Source organism: Ambystoma mexicanum, chromosome 4p, assembly GCF_040938575.1.
Source record: "Ambystoma mexicanum isolate Mex_15411 chromosome 4p, UKY_AmexF1_1, whole genome shotgun sequence".
Taxonomy (NCBI): domain Eukaryota; kingdom Metazoa; phylum Chordata; class Amphibia; order Caudata; family Ambystomatidae; genus Ambystoma; species Ambystoma mexicanum.
The window spans coordinates 1,012,447,949-1,012,464,042 of NC_090927.1; the positions used below are offsets into that span (position 1 = coordinate 1,012,447,949).

Sequence of the window (16,094 nt, forward strand, 5' to 3'; positions counted from 1 at the left end):
ACATACAGATTGAAATCACTTGCATGACACGGCCGATCCATTGCACTGAGCCTTTCATAAAAAGATTAAGGAGACCATAACTGGAAGGCACAATTAACTGCAACTCTGGCCCCCATAAGGCAAATCACATAACTAAACAGCAAAGTCTGCAACATAAATGTACACGCCAGAGACTGCAAGCCTGTTTGAACGAATCGGATACTCAAGGCCGACAGAATTGCCTATACCTCATACAACCTACGACTAGAGCCATCACCGCTAGCATTTGGAAAGCAAAACCAAACAAATCAACAAGCCGCAGCCCGCTTACAGGCACCTCACCCTCATGTCTAATAATTCTAGCAAAGGTAAGGTCAAACAGACCACGATAGAAACCTACACCAAAAACACACAAGCTGTGCCAGAAGGGGACATAACGACACCATTGTTGGAAACAACAGAAGAGCTACCATCAAATTCTCACAGCCATTGCAGGTTTAAAATCATCCTTTGAATCAAAAATAGATGCTGTAATGATAGATGTAGGACTCTTGCGGCTGGCAGAAAGAACCGGGGAAAATAGAAAAACAAATCACGGAGAATACGTAGTGCATACAAACAACACAGAGACATCAAACAGAAGGTGAAAACGTTGGAAAACAGAACTGAAGACGCAGAAGGTCGTGCCCAAAGGAACAATATCGGGAATAATTGGCCTTCCAGAAGGGGCGGAAGGCGCAGACCATGCGGTTGCAAGAAGTGGGCCCGGGCAATCTTGTCCAAGGCTTTACAGTGGAGCAGGCACACAGATCCTGTACTATGAAGCTTCCACCTGGAGCAACCCCAAGGCCGATAATAGCCAAAATAATGTACTATAAAGACAAGGAGACATTTTAGCATTCTGGCGCAATCCAAAGAGCATTGGTGAAACTAGCAGTCTATCCGGACTACAAACTTCAAGTACAAAGACGCAGGGCTCAGTTCGGCTCCACCAAAGAACGACTGAAGAACTGGCCTAAAGTACATGTTTGTGTACCCAGCTTGTTTAAAAGTCCTACACAACGGCTGCTCATTTTTCTTTGATAGCCCCGAAGATGCACATGATTGGATGAACGCTGAAAAGCTCGCAACATTAAAAGAGTGACACTCAGAGGGGCAGAGTTTCAATGTACGCTTGTCTATTGGCCAGAAGTGGTTACCCTTAGGAATAGTCAACAGTTTACAAGAAGATGGGAAGGCTTTCAGAGCCTTCTACCATGGTGCACGATACAACAACCACCTTAATCTGATCTATACATGCATCATCTAAATTGCTACCTTCGGAAAAGAAATACACGACAAGGCAGGAGCCAAACCAAGAAGGGAATTGCAACACTCAGTTGCGGACTGCATTCCCTGACTGCAGTAACCCCATAATAGTTCACCTTTTGAATACTGGTTGTGAAGTATTGGCCCACTGCGCACCAACCACCTTACCTGGACCCTGGTGTGCAAGAAGCAGACAGGCCTGAGCATGCTATGTATCGCTGGGCAATTGTTGGGAGGGAGAGATAGTTTATAAAGGTTTGTTTGAAACACCTCTAGTCATGCCCGGAAGTCCCCTATACATAAAGCGCCAGGTTATTACCTCTATGTTGCAAGAACAAGGACACAGAGACCAACCTATTTAATCAGAGACAAAATGGAAAAAGTACATTAACATGGGCTGGTACAAGGTTCGGACTCAAAAGACCCACTAATATTGCACACAATGACGAATAGCATAATGATGGTGACCTGGAATGTTATGGGTCTAAACAGTTACATTAAACGAAATAGAGTGACGACATACTTACGCAGACACAAAATAGACATAGCACTGCTACAGGAGACACATCTTATTAAGAATAAACAAGACATGCTGCAAAACAAATGGGGAGGAAACAATGCAGGCTCAACATACTCAACTTATGCCAGTGGAGTCCTAATCTGGGTGGCACCATCAGTACCCGTCAGGATGCTACAGACTAAAACAGACAACGAAGATAGGATGGTCCTAAAGTATTGTCCTAAAGTATGGTTTCCAAGAAAACAAAGAAATATGCATCATCAATACATATGCCCCGAATCATGATTGCCACTACCTTTCGAAGCAGCATCCTAATATGGGGTGGAGATTTTAATTGTACTCTAAATCCAATGTTAGATGGATCAGATAAATGTACGCACCCTGCCCCCCCCCCGCTGCGCCAAAGCGTTTAACACCCCAATAAAATCTTTTGGACTATGCGACATCTAGTGGGTACTGCATCTGGCGTCTCGTGGCTACTCACACTACTCAGCAGCACATGATAAATATACCAGACTAGACTACTTCTTCACAGGCACAGAATTGGCAAGCAAATTTACTATTGCAGAATACAGAGCACACGTTTTGTCAGACCATGCCCCACTTCTCAAGTATACCTACATGGAAGTTAAGAAGTGAATCCGGACAGGCTATTTAGAGACCATTTAAAATAATGTATTCAAATCTATTTCATGTAGAATACTGGTAGTGTGAACAAAGTGGGCACACTTTGGGAAGCTTTTAAAGTATTGATCAGGGGCAAAGCTATAGCCAAATCTGAAGGTAAACAAGCAGAAATCACACATGACCTGTCCAAAGCAGAACAAGACCTGGAAAACATGGAAAAGGGTATTGATAATATGTGCTTTGGCCTACAGGAGAAAATAGAGGCAAGACAACATTTTGTACAATATTGGGATAGACTAGGCAGATTAAATTAAACAAAATACATCGAAAACCAACATGCCGGGCGGCGCTAGACAGCCCGAACAAGATGGCCGCAAAGAAGTGAAGCTCTACATTATGAAATTAGGCCCAGCGAGCAGAGAGCCGTCTGCTCAGTGGCGAGGGACCCTGGAAATCTGGTCAGACGCTGATCTGAGCTTGGTGCAGCACTGGCCGCAGGAGATGACAGATTGCATGCTCCAGATCTGAGATTGTGGCGTTGGCCACCAATCCTGGGCTCTGCGGTGTGTGCTCTGGCTGGAGTTGCTGGTGTGCGCCAGAGGTGCGTGCCGACCGTGGTTTGCTCACTCTCACCGAGTCCCGTGTGAGGAGTTGGATGCCCTGCTCTGCAGCACACCCGCCGCGGTTCTGGCCCTGAAACTGCTGCCGCAGCAGGACATCCAAGCGCGAGGATCACAGCGGATGACACCTGCAGGACACTGTACCAGCACGCAGCAAGGAGGGATTTTGAACGGAACGTTGCGGTAGCGCATACCTCGCAGCACTGAAGGTGCTTGAAAGTGAGCCGTACGCAAAGGAATCTGTTTGAAGTGGCCCCAGCAGAGATAGGGAAGAGGTGAGCCCGAGCACTGCATTATACCATGGCCTGGTGGAGATCTTTTTCTGCTTTTCTCGCCCACTGCTTGTCGTGGGGGTAGGGTGAGGTTACGTGGGGGCTAGATCATCCTGCGCAGTAGCCCTTGGGGCCAGTCATTTGAAAGTAACAGAGAAATGGCTTCGGGTAAGAAATAGCACACAAAGGAGGAGGTAGACTTCTTTGAGCCCCGCCGTGGCCAACGTGACCCAGAGAAGACCACACCCCAAGACCCAGTCATGGCAGCACTGGGCCGTATAGAAAAGTTGATGTCCCGGCTGGAGGGCAAAATGGATAAGTTAACAGAGAAGGTAGCTCAGTTGCAAACAAGGACCTTCAAGCTAGAGCATAAGACCATTTAATTTGACAAGCAAGCAGTACAGACGCTCCCTCAAGTGAAGTGGAAGGAGTGGTGAAACGTAGAGCGACGGACAGCAGACTTTAGAAAATGTGATGCACGTCGGGATTCCAAGATGGCCGCCGGACTGTGAGGATGCACTCCTCGAGTCCTCCATGCAGGCACATAAAAAGGAGAACATCGTGGCGTATGAAAGTTTACCGACAAGCCAAAATGAGCTGCCGGAAAGCACAACAGGACTCAGATTGAACATCCGTGCGGTGCAGGTCTGGGGAAAAGGGTCCGGTGCGTGTGGCGGAGCCCGCAGCAATCAGGCGCGCACCCAGCGGTGGGGAACGACATAACCCGCTGGACGCCCTAGGAGAAAGCGCGGGGGCCTGGAGCAGCAAGAGCCAGCAACTAATAACGCTCGGCCGCAGACGGCCGGTGGCGTCGTCCCTGCCCCCCAGGATACGGAGACCTGAGATCCGACAGAGGACACACCCGGGGACAAGAGAGTCAGTCTGTGACGGAGGTTTCCCTCCCCTGCCCGACGACGCACTTTGGCAGTACGGGAAGGCCGCGGAGCACCGGCTGCTCCCGCAACCAAGGTACCAGCAGTGGCGACCAGCGGGGCGAGTGCCCAGGGGAGAGGCAGCGGTGAGGACAGATGGGGGGGCGGACAGGCACCGAAGGAGGGCCCCGTGTGCTGAGGCGTTAAGCAGCAGAGGAGGAGGAAGGCGTAGCGTTGCGGGGGTCGAGACCCCCCCCACAGAAGAGCCGGGAACTGACGCCAGACGCGTCCAGCGGTCGGTCTGTGATCGGGCCGGTCCCCGGATGGTGGCAACCTGGGGTCCCCCCGGGATGTTGAGAAACTCCTGAGGCCCCGCCGGGGGAGTCGGACGCTCTCCCGTGGGGGCGGCGAGGCGTGGGAGGCTCTGGATCTCGACCAACTCAAACGGCTCAATTGCAGAGGCACCAATCTCGCCACATTCCGGGGTGCCAAGTTGTGGTTGGGCTCCGTGGGGAGACCGGCCCATGTGCGGAGCCCGCCCCGAGTACTCCAGTTAAAAAGGAAAAGGCAACGGTCACAATAGCAACATACATACTGCTTCAGGCATAATACCAGCCGACAGTAGCCAGATCGATTCAGATGCCAGGCACCAAACCCAAAACGGGCCCATCAAGAGCACGGACCCCAGCGAGACCCCAGGAGGGGCAGAGAGAGAAGTGCTGGCGACAAAGGCGCCAAACACAAGCAGATTTGCCATCTCCTCCACCAGGGTTGTCCACTGAAGCAAAGGACCACCCAACCAGCATAATGGCAACCGACAAAGATGAACTCTTAAACTGCTTAAAAGGTATAGAGGCCAGAATGACAAAAGCCTTCCATACTCAAATGGAACAACTAACGGAGGACCTGAAATCGTCCCTCCAGGACGTCAATAAAGAAATGGCGGAGATAGGCGAAAGGGTGGACATAGTTGAAAGTGGCCTCTCGAATATCACGGAGGAGACTAATCAAAACAGCCTGCTACTAGACCAGTTAGCGACCGCGACAAACAATTTGGAGCTCCAGGCGAAGGATCTGGAAAACCGCTCGAGAAGATCCAATATTACGGTCAACGGCCTGGCGGAATCGATACAGGACAAGGACTTAAGAGACACGATGCAACTCTGCTTTAGCAGCCTGCTAGCAGATGCCCATCCTGAAACAATCGGCTTCGACAGAATACATCGAGTGCGCCCAATAGGCAATGAACCAGGGTCGTGACCCAGAGATGTCCTAATAGCGATGACATCGTATGGTCTGAAAGAGGAGGTGCTACGTGCGGCAAGGACAAACGGGGACCTTACGACTAATGGGTCCCGCATACAGCTATACCAAGACCTCGCCTGGATCACTCTTCATAAAAGACGGCTAATGCAACCTGTCACGAAAGCCCTTCAAGCACATCAAATCAGATATAGTTGGACGCACCCGTTCGGCCTGTCATTTACATGGGAAGGAAAAACAGAGGAGAATTGGGAACTGCGCAGAAGGTCTGGCTCTGCTACACTTGGGAGGACGAGCAGCCTGAGGTACCCACGCGCCCGAGGCCTAACATGACTGGCCGCCCAGCAGACCATGGGAATGGTCAACAGGAAGAACCGTCTGTAAACAGAGAGGCCCACCGGATCTGAACGCGGCCCATCACACGGACAATGAGTGAAGCGCTACCTAAATGGGAGAAGACCGCAAAACTGCTCCGAAGCGCCTGCACGGAGGTAGGAGGTCACTCATCTTGGAAGCAGGGTCAGGTAAAGCAACTCCTGCCTATTGTGAACTGTGGGGAATCTGGAGGCCTTACGCCGTTTTGTCCAGCGGGGGGCCCATCAGGGGCCCAGGCCTCATACACTCCCAGGATGGGGGGAAAGTGAAGGGGGTGAAAAGGGGAGGGAACGAAGGATAGGAAAGCAAGAAACCCAAAAACCATGAATAAAGACGAGTCACCTCCACAACTGTGTAATAACAGTAGGAAATCAGACAGAGAAAAGTACAGTAGCAGAATATGGGGTCCAATATGCATAGACTCTTCACTGAGGGAGCAATGGACGAAGTGAACATTGTCTCGATTAATGTCCAGGGCCTAAACACTCCCGCTAAAAGACGATCAACCTAGGCAGGCTGGAAGCCATGCAAACGAAAATAGCGATCCTACAGGAGACACACTTGCTCCAGCGAGATGAGAAAAGGATGCGTAATAGAACATACCCTATTCAGTTTTTCGCCTCAAGCCAGACTAAAACAAAAGGGGTGGCAATACTGTGCAGCAGTGACTTAGGCTTCCACAAACGACACATAATGAAGGATCAGGAAGGTAGATACTTGGGTGTGAAGGGTACCGTCAATAGCCAAATGTATACTATTCTAGCTGTGTATGTCCCCAATGAAAAACAGGACCAGTAAATTCCCAAACTACGCCAGAAGGTGGGAGGATGGTGTGAGGGTAGAGTGATAATAGGAGGAGTCTTTAACTGTGTGATGGACCCAAAACTAGATAAAACACTCTCCCACCCTCCCCCCTGACGGCTGCAGACCAGCGAAACAGACAGGGTCTGGGAAAACTCTTCAGAGACTTGGAGGTGATAGAAACGTGGCAGTTCTTCCACCCGGAAAGCCGGGAATACACACATTACTCAGCGGTTCACAGGGGGTACTCTAGAATTGACATGATCCTGGTGTCCTCCACTTTAATCCCCTATGTCAAGAAAATAGAAATTGGGGTCCAATATCTCTCAGATCATGCCCCAGTGGTGAATAGAATTGCAGAGGACAATGAATAGGCCCCGCCCACAATGGAGGTTAAATGAAACCATTCTGAGGGATATGGCGCTTAGGGCACACATGGAAGAAGTCATAAGAAATTACTTCCTGGAGAAGGACAATGGGAGGTGGACTGGAGGGTGGTGTGGGACGCGGGGAAAGCAGTAATTAGAGGGGAATTTATAGCACAAGCAACGCAATACTACAGGGGGAAAGCCCTTATAACACGTAAATTAGAAGAAGAGGTAGGAAATGCTGAAAAGCGCCATAAGATCCGTCAGACGCCCAGAGCCTGGCGGGACCTTAAAAAGGCCAGAGCCAAACTAGAAAACCATATGGCGGATAGAACAGCGCAACTAATGCTAAAAACTAAACAATCATATTACATACACGGTGGGAAAGCAAGCAAATTCTTGACAGCCAAATTACGCAAACAGAAGGCGCGCAATCATATTACCCGGTTAAGAAATAGTAGTGGCGAACTTCAAACGGGAGATGAGGAGAAACTAGAAATGATGGTCCACTTTCACAAAAAACGGCTGACTAGCGAGAACCTGAATGCAGCAGAACAAGTGTCCTATTTGTCGGCCATAAAACTGCCACAGATATCGGAACAGTAAAAAGAAATATTGGGGGCCCCTTTCACTATACAGGAAGTGGGTGATGCGATAGCAGCGCTACCTAGGGGAAAGGCACCTGGCCCAGATGGCTTAGGAAATGGGTTCTACAAAATGTTCCAGACGCAGCTGGCAACCCCCCCTTACTCGCCTTTTCAACCTAATCAGGGAGAGGGGAGCAGTTTCCAAGGATCTGGGACACTCGGTCACGATTTTACCCCTAAAGCCCGGGAAAGACCCGGTAGAATGCTCCAGATACCGCCCCATAGCTCTCCTCCATACTGACGCAAAACTGTATGCAAAAATACTGGCGAATCGGTTGGCGACCGTATTGCCAGAGATAATACACGCAGACCAGGCAGGCTTTGTACGGGGGAGACACACTCAGGATAACGTCAGGCGCGTAATTGACATCATAGATTGGGGTTTCGGAGGGGGGTCCAGAAATTTGCCATTGCTGCGCTTGACACCACACGAGCATTCGACAGCATAGACTGGGAGTACTTAAGACTGGTACTAGAGGGTTTTGGCTGTGGGACGACATTCACCAAGATGGTTTTGGCAAATTACCAGCATCCATCTACGCATCGAATGGTGAACGGCTACTCCTCAGAAAGAATCAATATCCAGAGAGGTACTCGGCAAGGGTGCCCTCTCTCCCCTCTCATATTCGCCATGGCAATGGAGCCATTTGCCTACAGAATTAGTGAAGACCCGGGAATTATAGGGGTGCAAACTGGGGAGATCCAAAATAAGATAGCCCTATATGCAGATTATAACCTGCTTTACATGGCAGACTCAAAGCACACGTTACCCAGAATAACTAAAGAACTGCAGAAGTTCGAAAAGACATCAGGGTTCACAATAAACTATTCAAAATCCAAAGCGCTGAACATAACCGAAGGTAGCGGGGGACATAGCACACCTGAAGGAACGGTATCCCCTACAGTGGGAAAAGCAGTCGCTGGAATATTTAGGGATCCATATCACTAGATCCATAAAGAACCTGCTCAAAGCCAACATTACACCTCTATGGAAGCGCCTGCAGGAAGACCTGCAGAGGTGGGACGCTCAGGAATTATCATGGTTTGCTAGGATAGCAGCGATAAAAATGACCTTGTTACCCAAACTACTGTATGTTGTAAGCTCAACCCCGGTGGTGATTTCCCCCCCCCCCCAAAAACTGATTCAGGAACTCCAGAAGGCCGTGTTTAAATTTATTTGGAGGAATAAGAAGCCGAGAATCCAAAAAAAGATCATGATGCGCCCCACACTTCTGGGGGGGCTGGGAGCTCCGGATATAGGGAGATACGTTTTAGCAGCTCAACTGACACCAGCACTGAAATGGACGGGCAGAGACACCCTTCCGGGGTGGAGGGAAATAGAACAGACTGCGACAGACATCCCATTGGGTATGCTACCATTCCTAAAGCCAAAAGCTTGAGAGAGGGGAGGTATCCTACTAGAGGCCACAAAAACTACTCTATACACCTGGGATAAGGCTATCCGTGGCAGGGTGGTCAAACAAGGCCTGGACCCTCTGTCCCGTATCGGGCATAATCCAGACTTTTCGCCTGGGCTTCATAAAATGTTCTGGGAAGATTGGAGGGAAGCTGACACAGTGTCCCTAAAAGATATGTATCAGGATGATGCCCCACTTTCCTTCGAAACATGCAAACAAAGATTCTGCATTACCGAACATCACAGATTTAAATATATAGAATTGCGTCACTGGATCTCACACCCAGAGGTAAAAAGGGCTGGGTTACGACCCTCAGTAGGCCTAGAACTCACAATACGGGAGGGGACACATGAAAGAGGGATTACCAGACTGTACAAGCTACTAGACAAAGCGCAAATAGATGATACCCTCCAATATATGAAGGACTGGGAGCGGGACATAGGGGAGGAGATCACACAGGAAGAATGGAGTCAAATCTGGAGGAGGGCTCACAAATTATCCAAATCCACGGCAATTAAAGAATCTGCATACAAATTATGTTATCGCTGGTATTTTCCCCCAAGTAGAATACATAAAATGAATCCCACGTATCCCCCAGAATGTTGGCGTCAGTGTGGAGAGAAAGAGGTTACTTGGTTCCACATGTAGTGGTCATGCCCAAGGAGAAGTGTGTACTGGAAAGAAATACTGAGCCTAATCAGAGACATAACGGGCGCAGACCTACCATGGTCCCCGAAAGTCATCCTGTTGGAGGCAGTGACAGAAGGGATATATGCAGCCTCAGGGAACAGAGCAGCCCTCATTACCCACCTACTGGCTGCAGCAAGGATGACAGTGGCCCAACGATGGAAGACAGTGGAAGGCCCTACAGCCCCATGGTGGTGGGTGAAAGTGTGGGGAGTTATGGCAATGGAGAACATCTGTGCCACAAAATCAGGGACGTATTTGAAATTCTTGGCCATATGGGATCCACTTCAGGACTATGTGGGGGAGAGTGAGGCTCAATTCTTTAAACCCAGGATTCTGAGAAACATCCATATTAGCTAAAAACAGCAGAGGACATGGAGGAGGAGTGGGCTCATGAAACTGCTCTGGTTACAACCATGGTTTAGAATGGTTCGAATAATAATAAGGAAAGGGGGCGGGAAGGGTGGGTGAGGGTTTGGGGGAAATGTTTGAAGACAATACTAGTCTTAATGACAAAAGTTCAAGTATGTTGAATAAAGGGTTCATATGGGTTATAATGTGTACAACACATGCTGTAACTAAAGGCCAATTATTGTCTTAAGTAAAAATGAAAATAAAGTTGATAAAAAAAAAAATAAAAAAAGAAAATGCGATGCACGTCATTGGTCTTGCTATGGGCGCAGCGGGAGAGAATCCAATAGGTTTTGTAGCGTCTTGGCTCCTGTAGCAGCTGGAGCTGAACGTGGAAGAAGATCACATATATGTCGATAAATGTTACAAGCTTAAAACAGCAGGCACAAAAGCGAAATTATCGCCAGTGGTGGGCCCTACATTACTAGTGCGCCTGAGTAATGCCAGTGACAGGGAGAGGATCTTGAAGGCGGCAGCGGCCGAGGAGACACAGGAATTCCACAATCATAAAATCCTCCTCTTTCAAGACCTCTCCTCAGCCACTGACCAAAAAAGAAGAGCTCTGAAAGTCGTGAATAAAGCCTTGTTGGAACGTGGGGTTGAAGCAGGCCTTCTACATCCAGCTAAACTCAGGGTGACTTGGAATGGGCAGGAGTATCTCCGTTGGGATGTGGAAGGGAAAGAGAAACTATTGAAATCCATCCCGGCAGAGAAACTACCTGATGAAGATGCCGGATGACGGGTTTGAAGTCTCCCTTATACTGTTTGTTTGGTAATTTGATTGCCTATTGGTGTGACAAGTATGGTCTAAGTAGAAGACCCTTGAAGTTCCATCATTGTTTGACTCGTCTGTTGCACGTTCTGTGGTCTGTTGACCCCTCCCCCCCCTCGCCATGCAAGGCCCCTCAGAAGGGTTATGGTTGCTTTGCTGCAATTCTGCTGACGTGCCACAACTGCTACTTGCAAGAGTAAAGCCATATTCTCCCCCCCCACCCCATGGATGTGGACTTTCAAAGACGCTGCCTCAGAAGACTTTGTGGTTTATCATGATGGTGATTGTATCTGGATGGAAGGATAGTTTGATTTTCTAGCTACACCTTCCTCATCCCGATCTAGGTCTATAATGCGCTGGTGGGCCGCTTATCTACAAGGGACAGAATAAGAAGGTAAAGCGAAATTATTTTTGAACATTTACAATCTTTTTCAACCCTATTTGTCCATCGCCACTCATATTCATGTATATGCATACATGAAAAGAAGTATTTAAAAAAGAAACACCCATGGCATCAGTTCAGCTTTCTATTTTTGAGTACATAATCATTTAATATCCCATATACTAGCTGACTTAAACTAGGGAGACTTTGGTTAAAAACAAAGACAGAGGTCTAAATACCCAGCATGGGAAAAATGGCAAAGAGTGGCAGACCCCGTTTGGGAAAAAACCAAAATTGAAGACAAGAACACACATCCACGCTTACTGTCCTTAGTACTTTAACATAGGCCCGAGCATGGGAAGGATAAAAGGTTGTTCAGAGTGACGGCAGGATTAATATATCCCAACTCAGTAACAACCACTGTCTACCGGTTTCAGTGGTACAGGTGTGGAATTGACCACTCATCAGGACAGTCTATAGAATTGTCCGGTACACATAGTAATTCAGTGTCCAGAACACAAAAGTGAGATATACTTTACCCCACTTCAATTGCCAAGGACTGGAAAGCTCAAGAATAAACCTAAGGACAGAGAAAACAGTCCTAGGTCCCTACTCCTGCTGCAGCTCCAAGCTAATTGGTAAAGAAATAGCAGTGCATTTAGTGCCTTTCTTTTAGTTACGGTTTTCAATGAAACATAGACCCAGTACACACATTTGTTAAAGAACATTCAATGAGGTTTGTGGGAAAACAAAGTATTGCTGGGCAACCCCTAATTAAGGTGCACTGTCCAGCATGCACTAATGTCATCCAGGGACACTGACCTTCCGTTGTTCCAGGCCAAGCCCCAAGGTCCAGATAGTATAAAGGAGAACAGATTTTGTATTACGTTGTCCATGCACCATGTAACAGGTATCTGCTGCTGTATAAAGAGAGAGACGGTATGTCACTCGATGTCATAGGTGACATACTGCATATATTTATTATGTAATAAAAGGTGTGCACCATGTTCTGATCATTAAAGCTGTCAAATCAATGGAATACTATGCCAATTGGGCTATGTCTATATGCCCAAAGTAAACACACCGTTATCACTACATGGCTAGTAGTACATAGATCAAACTGCTTCAGAAAAGCTCCTTCAAGAAAACTTCAAAGAGGCACTACCATGTGTGGAAAAGATAGAAACATGAGACTAGATTATCCATTACGTATTCCCCCACCCCCCATCATATTGGTGGATGCCGTGTTGGTAAGAGGAGTGCACGGAGGTAAAATCTATCTCGCTACACATCATAGTAAAGAGGGACTCCTTAGGTCATATAGCACGAGCTATGAGAGAGCGGGCCAAAGTACATATGCCAAAAAGTGTCCAAGTAGGCGTATGAACTTACTTGAGGATGGTACAACACACGGAGAAAGGCCGCTCGGCATCAAGTCTCAAGGGAAACAGAACACTCAGTGCCCGAACCGTGACTACGCTACAAAAAGAAACCGATGATCACGTGGGCCAGTCACGTGATGCGTATACGTGACGGCACGTCCGGAAACGGCGTCAGTCACTATGCTGTGCATTACAGAGGTTTTGGACAGTGGTCAGGCCAGTCAGGCACATCCTGCCCAATGCCCCACGCTCATACACCATTATCTCTGATGTTCAAAATATTACGGGCATCGGAAATGGTTGCACACAGTGAATCCACTGATTATGTTGACTATATTACACATACCAAATGCACTCAATATGTTAGATTGGATATACTCTGTGCATTTAGGTCTGCCCCTGGTTCTAATCCAGCATCTATGGTAGAGTAAATTTGTTGTACTCAATCGCGCCCCATTACTGGTGAGGGTGAGACCTCAGACAGAGCACTGAGCTATTTTCATGATTGTAATAGGGACTCTAGGCCTCTGGTTGTTGCTCTGTCTGTGGTAGGGCTAGATGGATGTGCGGCCCTAGCCAGTAAAGAAAGTGATGCTCTACTCGTCTATAGATCCACCCTGGAGCACAAAAGAATGCAAATCCTAGCAGAGATTATAGATCAACTTGGAGGAGAGAAAATATGTATCAATGAGGGCAGCTCTGAAATACGTGGATGTATACCAGGGATAGACCCTTTATCAATCCACTACTGCAAGGGTCTGCCATCGGATGGACGCATTAAGGCCCTTCTTATCTGTCCTGAGGCGAAATATCCAATTCTGTTCCCTTCTCAGAAGCATACTTGCTATGTCCCCCCCTCTCCTAGGACATTTAACTCTTTCTATGATGTTCCATTGGAGCTCATGTGCATTATGTCCTTTTTGGAGGAAGTGTGCTACAAGGGGTGCATTCTCACGTTTAGTCCTGATACAGACATACTCCTGTATTCGCTTTTTGATGGGTCTACATGTCATCCCTACATACATGAGACTGCAGGGACACTGGATTAAGTAAATGACACTGGAGGGTTGGCGGTGTGGCTGACAACCTGGCAAAAGAATGGGTGGAAGATTCATTCAAAAGAGTTGTGGGGTAAAGAACTGTGGCAAGATATTGCAGAGATGTTATCACAAAGTGAAGTCACTGTGTATCATGTGGATGTGCATTGTGCTACAGATTCATTGGAACGTTGGTTTAATTCTGTTGCAGATGAGCACACCAAGATTTCATCTGTGGATGCGGAGGCTCAGGAAGACAATTTGGAGGGTTTGGCCAAGTGGGCTCACCAGAAATGTGGGCACCTTGGAGAAAAAGCTACTATCAGGTGGGCACAAGCTCGAGGAATCAATATTACCTTAGAGGTAGTGAAAACAATTATTTTGCAATGTCTGGTGTGCCAACACCAACAGCATAGGCCTATCCTTAGATTGTCCAGAGCACGTTGCGAAGAGGAAAGTTACCAGGTCAAATTTGGCAGATGGATTACATTGGTCCTCTGCCAATCAGCAAAGGCTGTCAGTAAGCATGCACCATTGTGGATACATACTCTGGATATATGACGTGCTACACAACTGAACACCATTAAGTTGTTAGATCAGATCACGTTGCATTACTCAGTGCCTTTGCAAATTCAAAGTGACAAGGGGTCAGACTTCAAAGGCAAATTAATTCAGGAATATTGTCAGGAAAAGAGTATCGAGTGGCTCTACCATATTACACCCGAAGTGTCAGGTTTAATTGAAAGGATCAATAGGTTGTTGAAAGAACAGCTGCATAAATCTGGAGATGGCAGTTTGGCAGGCTGGCGTGATCGTGTGTTTGATGCAGTGCAAGTGCTAAACAATAGGCCTGTGAATAACCATGAGACTCCATTATTGCGACTAATGACTCCTGCTTTACAGATTCAACCCAATTCAGTTAGAGAGACTCTATTGTATTGGGAAATTACCTCGGGTTCTTTAGCTCCCTATCGGGCGACTCCAGAGTCAACAGGGGTAGACTTGCATTCTCATGAAGAAATGAGATTAGACCCGAGAGGGATTGTTGTGATTGAAACAGGAATTGGGGTACAGATTCCTCCAGAGCATATGGGATGGATTGGCCCTAGATCTGGCTTAGCATTGAAGGGAGTTGAAGTGCTGGGAGGGGTCAGTGACGCCGATTACCAAGGCGAGATCAAAGTCATCTTAATGAATGGTGGGGTCCAGGTGTTACCAATTCATAAGGGTGATTGAGTGGCCATATTGATTATTGTTCCTGTTAAGTGGTCTATGATCAAAAAGGGGGAGCCTCCAACAGTATTAACTACTCGTGGGAATCGTTTTTTTGGCTCTTCAGACAGCATGGTACCGGGTGCAAAGGTGTGGGTCGAAAGACCAAGTGGCCCACCGGTGCCTGCAGATGTTATTGCATCAGGCAAAGACCAGGTAGTCTTAGTAATGGAACCCGGCAAAGAAAAATAGCAGTATGTGCCCGCAGACAAATGTTACCTAAGAGAGTGATTTTCAACACTGATATATTTTTTTCTGGGTTTGCCTTGTACATCCTGTGTCTGGCTGGTGTAATTGGGGACTAAATGGACTCCGTTTGGGAGAGTCAAACGGCATGCTGCTACCAATGAGAAATGGCACATCTGTGCAGCGATCCATGGGAAACCGATGATGAGCAATAATGTCCGAATGCAGCCCTATGCCGATGCCGAAAAGCCAGCCAGACCGAAGAAATGGATTTCTGGAATGCGGCAAACATGTCAGGTGCAAGCGCGAACAACGTTGATGCCAGCTATGCAAGAGATGTCTTTAGGGCGGCGAACATATTCCCCGATGATTACCCAAACGGAGAATATGTGGACATATTAGGCACGACAGGCACTGAAAAATTACGCACTTTTGCCTTACTGACGTGCATCATGCAGACGCTTTGCTGACTACCTATTTAGTAGCAGTGCCAACGCCGGATCCAATCTTAAGGCATATTTTCGGCGTCATGCACAATGATTCTGCAGTTCAAGATTCTGATGTTAGACAATCCTTTTCCGTCTACGAGTACTGCAGATTTTTCCAAGAAACATATCGCAAATGGAGAAACCTGACACATATTAGAACTAACAACTTGACTCAAGGAGATGTCTGGTATTTTATGACCTGTCGACCGAGTGAAATTGGCAAATGCCAACAGCTGAATTTAACGAAAAATGGAAATCAAACTGTATCTGAGAAAAGATTATGTTCACGAGTTCCAAGCACATGTACCAGTGTGAACAATACTATGTCTTACAATCATACAGTAATAGCTGCCAGTCATCTAAATCATGTGAAACTTCCAACAGGATGGCTCTTTCATGTGGCAACA

The 16,094-nt window shown here is 47.5% G+C and overlaps 1 protein-coding gene across 4 annotated transcripts in view; it reads right to left on the bottom strand.

Annotated features, from left to right (window-relative positions):
• The window catches only part of HSF2 (heat shock transcription factor 2), a 1,113,385-nt gene that overhangs the window by 1,064,883 nt on the left and 32,408 nt on the right, over nt 1-16,094 (bottom strand). For 2 of the 4 annotated variants that reach the window (XM_069606599.1, XM_069606601.1), the window contains exon 2: nt 12,145-12,242. The exons of the other annotated variants lie outside the window; for them this stretch is intronic. In XM_069606599.1, coding sequence (XP_069462700.1) covers nt 12,145-12,225 — 81 coding nt within the window. In that variant the 5' untranslated portion in view covers nt 12,226-12,242. The remainder of the gene's footprint in view (nt 1-12,144; nt 12,243-16,094) is intronic. 4 annotated transcript variants of the gene reach the window in all.